The sequence below is a fragment of the Olea europaea genome, chromosome 20 (assembly GCF_002742605.1).
Source record: "Olea europaea var. sylvestris chromosome 20, O_europaea_v1, whole genome shotgun sequence".
In the NCBI taxonomy this organism is placed as follows: Eukaryota; Viridiplantae; Streptophyta; class Magnoliopsida; order Lamiales; family Oleaceae; genus Olea; species Olea europaea.
Window position 1 is genome coordinate 14,156,417 of NC_036256.1, and position 4,469 is coordinate 14,160,885.

At 33.3% G+C, this 4,469-nt stretch overlaps 1 protein-coding gene across 1 annotated transcript; it reads left to right on the forward strand.

Moving 5' to 3' along the window:
- The first annotated feature begins 2,604 nt into the window (after window positions 1–2,604).
- Window positions 2,605–3,811, forward strand: LOC111369733 (protein LIGHT-DEPENDENT SHORT HYPOCOTYLS 6-like). The gene has a single exon (XM_022991366.1). It carries the CDS (start codon window positions 3,041–3,043, stop codon window positions 3,698–3,700), a length of 660 nt encoding a protein of 219 aa, XP_022847134.1. The 5' UTR covers window positions 2,605–3,040; the 3' UTR covers window positions 3,701–3,811.
- Window positions 3,812–4,469: the final 658 nt, after the last annotated feature.

Below are 4,469 nucleotides of genomic sequence, written 5' to 3' on the forward strand. Positions count from 1 at the left end.
GGGTCCAAGATTTAGTCTGGTATAATCTGGAATACCTGGATATCAAAAAAAGAAAAAAAAAAAAAATTCTAAAATAATCCACTCCCTCCACTTGGGATCACAAGCCTAGCCTTGTAATTGGGCTTTTCATGACACCACGTATATTCTTTCACCCAGAACAAACCACCTAAAACCTACTACTTTCAGATCCTGGATCTATCAAACCAAATTCCAAAGTGAAGTTCTTCATAGGTGAATTCACTTATAAGAATTTTCATAGTTCACAGCATGTTCATAGCTAGTCAAAAGAAAGAAAAGCCTTCGTACATTGCCTGTTCATAGGCTTATATCGATTACCATACTTTACAATTTTAACATATTCTCATTAAATGTTCACATCGTAACATTCATGAAAGCAAGGCAAATAAACTAGGGTCAAGTAAATTTTAAGTCGGTAGAGTCATCCAAAATATTTATAATAAAACAAGTATGGGTTTTTTTTTTTTTTTTTTATTTAGCAATTTTTTCCTTAATTATGTTTTTTTGGGTCATCCTTTTTTCTTTGCCGTTGTTTGGTTTAGATAAAAATCAAAATTTTTAAAAGTTGTGAGTTCTATAAAATATGTGGTTGAAATTAGTTTTTGACTTTACTAAACTTTTTAGTTGAACTGAATAATTATATAGCCCTATTTGGTAGGGTTTAAAATCATATTTTTAGTGGATTTCGATAAAAGTTGATGAAATACACTGTTTGAAAACTTGTGAATTCCACAAAATATGTGGTTGGAATTGATTGTTGAATTTAATTTATATAAAAAACTAGATTTTAATTTTTATCGAATAGGGGCATAGAGATTAGAGGACTTTTTGAGATTTCATTCGCATGACAATAGAAAATATCGAAAAATAAAAGTATTTTAATTTTTATGAAATAGGGAGTAGAGATTCCCTTGTTTGAGCCCCATTTTTTCATCAAATTACATTTTTTAACAGTGATTTGACACATTTCAACCACATATTTTTCAATAAAATAATATTACACGTAAATTCAAAACATTTTTTTTAATCTTTAACCACACATTTCCCATCAATATACTATTTAAAAATGCATTTTTTTTTAATACAAGAATGGGGCTCAAAAAGGAGGACTTTTGAGATTTCATTGGCACGACAATGGAAAATACTGAAAAATAAAAGTATTTTAAGTTTTATCAAATAGTGGCATAGAGATTAAAATGAGGACTTTTGAGATTTCATTGACACGACAATGGAAAATACTGAAAAATAAAAGTTAGTAAACAGATATAAAACAATATTACATTTCATTTCTAACTAGTATTCCATTCTAAGCACCTCCAAACTAACAATACATATTTTAAATAGAATACACTAGTAACAATGGGTCCAATGTATTGTCCCCATCTTCTTATCTATTCGGTTGTATCTCAATTAAATTTTGACATATCACCGTAATTTCACAATGACAAAATTTGATCGAAGGAACAAGAAATTTAAAACAATTAATCTGAACTCAATAAAAATATAGTGATAAGATTGCGGCTTCTCCCAAAATCAAATTACCTTATCACTCTTACTCAATCGTCCTATAAAACCGACTACTATTTAATTCATATACAAGCATTTATATTTTTCAGTGATGCGTTACGAACAAAAATGGTGAAAAAACCCGACACTCTCTTTGGACTCGATATTTGTTATGTCAAAAAAATTTTTTTATTTATTTTTATTTTTTTAACATCATCACGTACGTTTGAATAAAGACAAAAAGATAAAATTTCCAAAAAATACCATTAGGATGAAGAGTCTCTTTTCTCTCTAGAAAATAAAAATGGGGCGTGCGGTGAAATGCATGACCGACGAGAGTGGAGGGGCCACCATGGTTTGAATACTTTGCATAATCTTCTTCCCAATGGGGCCACCATGTGAATTCCTGCATAATCTCTCTCACTCTAATTTTATAATTATTATTATCATTATCATTATCATTATCATTATCATTATCATTATTATTATTTTTTATTTTTATTTTTTGAAATGCAACAATACAATGTGAATGTAAGTACAAACTTGCAAAGAAGAAAAAATTTACCTAGTCTTGAGATGGAAAGAATAACATTAAGCTCATATTCGAGCTCAATTCTTTAAAAATTCATTTTTAATCTTACATTCTCTAAATAAAATAATTATACACGTAAATAAAAAATAATTCTCCACTTTTTAATCACACATTCTCAAACAAACACTAATACTTAAAAAACTATGAATACCGGTCTAAGTGGCTATATTATAGTTTCAATTAAACGAATCATGTGACTTTACATTTAAATGAATTTATCATTCTGTGCAATGCAATTATCATCTAGACTGGTAATATACTTAAAAACTATACTTCATGTAACATAATCATACTTCAAAGGACGTTGTTGTGTGTATAGAAAATATACACATAGAACAAACACAACAGCAGGATAGTTGAGTTTTTTGCATTATTTTGTTCATTGGGATCCACCTCAATGTGAGATTTCTTGTACACATGGAAAATTCTACTTCAAATGATGGTATGCCAGGTCGAGTGTAGTGTTTTGAACCATTTCAAACTCCTTCGGATTCTCTTATCTCTCTATATCTTTATATGTATCTATCTCTTTCCGTCCCCAGGCTAGTGTAGTAGTAAATTCTAAATAGAGTCGTCTCTCTCATTCGTTCATCCAATTAATATATGTTTTTTATACGTCCCATCAAATTCTCTCTCCCTCTTTCTCTATTTATTTATTTTTTCTTTTTCTTTCACAGACGACTCACATTGCATCGGAAACACTCTTGACCCAGAATCATTAGCCAAATAAGCCAATAATTACAATGAATTCAGTGTGATTTCTGACAGAATCCGCATCGGGAAGAGCCAAACCCCAACCACTGTGAGTGACAGAGAGAGAGAGAGAGAGGGGGGACAAGCGGAGCTGTACTCGACTGTTGAGCCATTTTGGACCGATCAGATTTTGAGGTCAACAAAAGTCAACATTCGGACGATAAAAAACTGATGAATTCAGAAGCAGGAGTGGAAAGTAACGACCCGAATGGAGGGGAGACGGCTCCATCGTCGACCAGCGGAGGCACGGCCGAGGGCGGAACCGAGTCAACGGAGGCAACACCGAGCCGCTACGAGTCGCAGAAGCGTCGAGACTGGAATACTTTCCTACAATACTTAAGAAACCACAAGCCGCCACTGACGCTTGCCGGATGCAGCGGAGCTCACGTGATTGAATTCTTGAAATACCTAGACCAGTTCGGGAAAACTAAGGTACACGTAACAAGCTGTCCGTATTTCGGCCACCCGAGTCCTCCGGCCCCCTGTGCGTGCCCTTTGAAGCAGGCTTGGGGCAGCTTGGATGCCATAATCGGCCGGCTCCGGGCTGCCTATGAAGAGAACGGCGGCCGACAGGAGACCAATCCTTTTGGGGCTAAAGCCGTTAGGTTATATCTTAGAGAAGTGAAAGAAAGTCACACAAAGGCTAGAGGAATACCCTATGAGAAGAAAAGGAGGAAAAGGTCAGCCTCTGCCGCCGTCAGCGGTGGTGCATCTACAGTGGCGATGGCGGTTGGTGCCAGTTCTACTGGTGGTACTGAATCTACTGATAGTGGTGAAGGCGGCGGTGGTGGTGCAACTACTTTGCCTGCAACGTCTTCTACCACAACATAGAATCAGTAAATTTACCCAATTTTCTTTCTTTTTCTTTTTCCTTACAATTTTCTATCTATAATGGAAGTTTCTAATTTATTCATATACTTATAATTGATATGAATTTTATTACATCCAATTGGAAAGTACTTATGTAGCAAAAAAAATAAAAAAAAAATAAATAAATTTGTACTATCTAGTTACTAATCTTAAATTTTTGCGATTACATTTTCAGTCGAGCATATCTCTACTTATATTGTCAATTTCTTTAACTCACATTCGGATTCAACGTTCATGCCACAAGGCACGACCATACATTGAAGCTAATTGTAAACAAAAGTTATGCACTTAGATTATTTTGTCTGTTGTCATTTATATTTTCGTCTAATATAAGTACAAATATGCCTTATTCATACAAGTTTTTGGTTAGCCTCCTCGATACTGAAATAAGTGACATCCCTTTTTCCTTCCCTTTTTATTTTTATTTTTATTTATTATTATTATTATTTTTATTTTTTTTTTTGCCTTTTGCAGTTGGTAGATATATATTTCTGTGCCACCATTTTCTCTTTTCTTTTGGCTAAAGGTGGATTTGTGTAAGATTTAGGCTTTTGCACTATTTTCTTAGTCAATGTTGGCATAGATCCAAGAAAAATAAAGATAGAGCAAAGTTAAGTCCTCAAATTCGTTATTTAAAAAAAAAAAAAATCATATATTGTTAATCTCAAAAGATAGTTTGCACAATTCCGTCATGATCAATAATAGTCATGATCATCGTGTATTATTGATG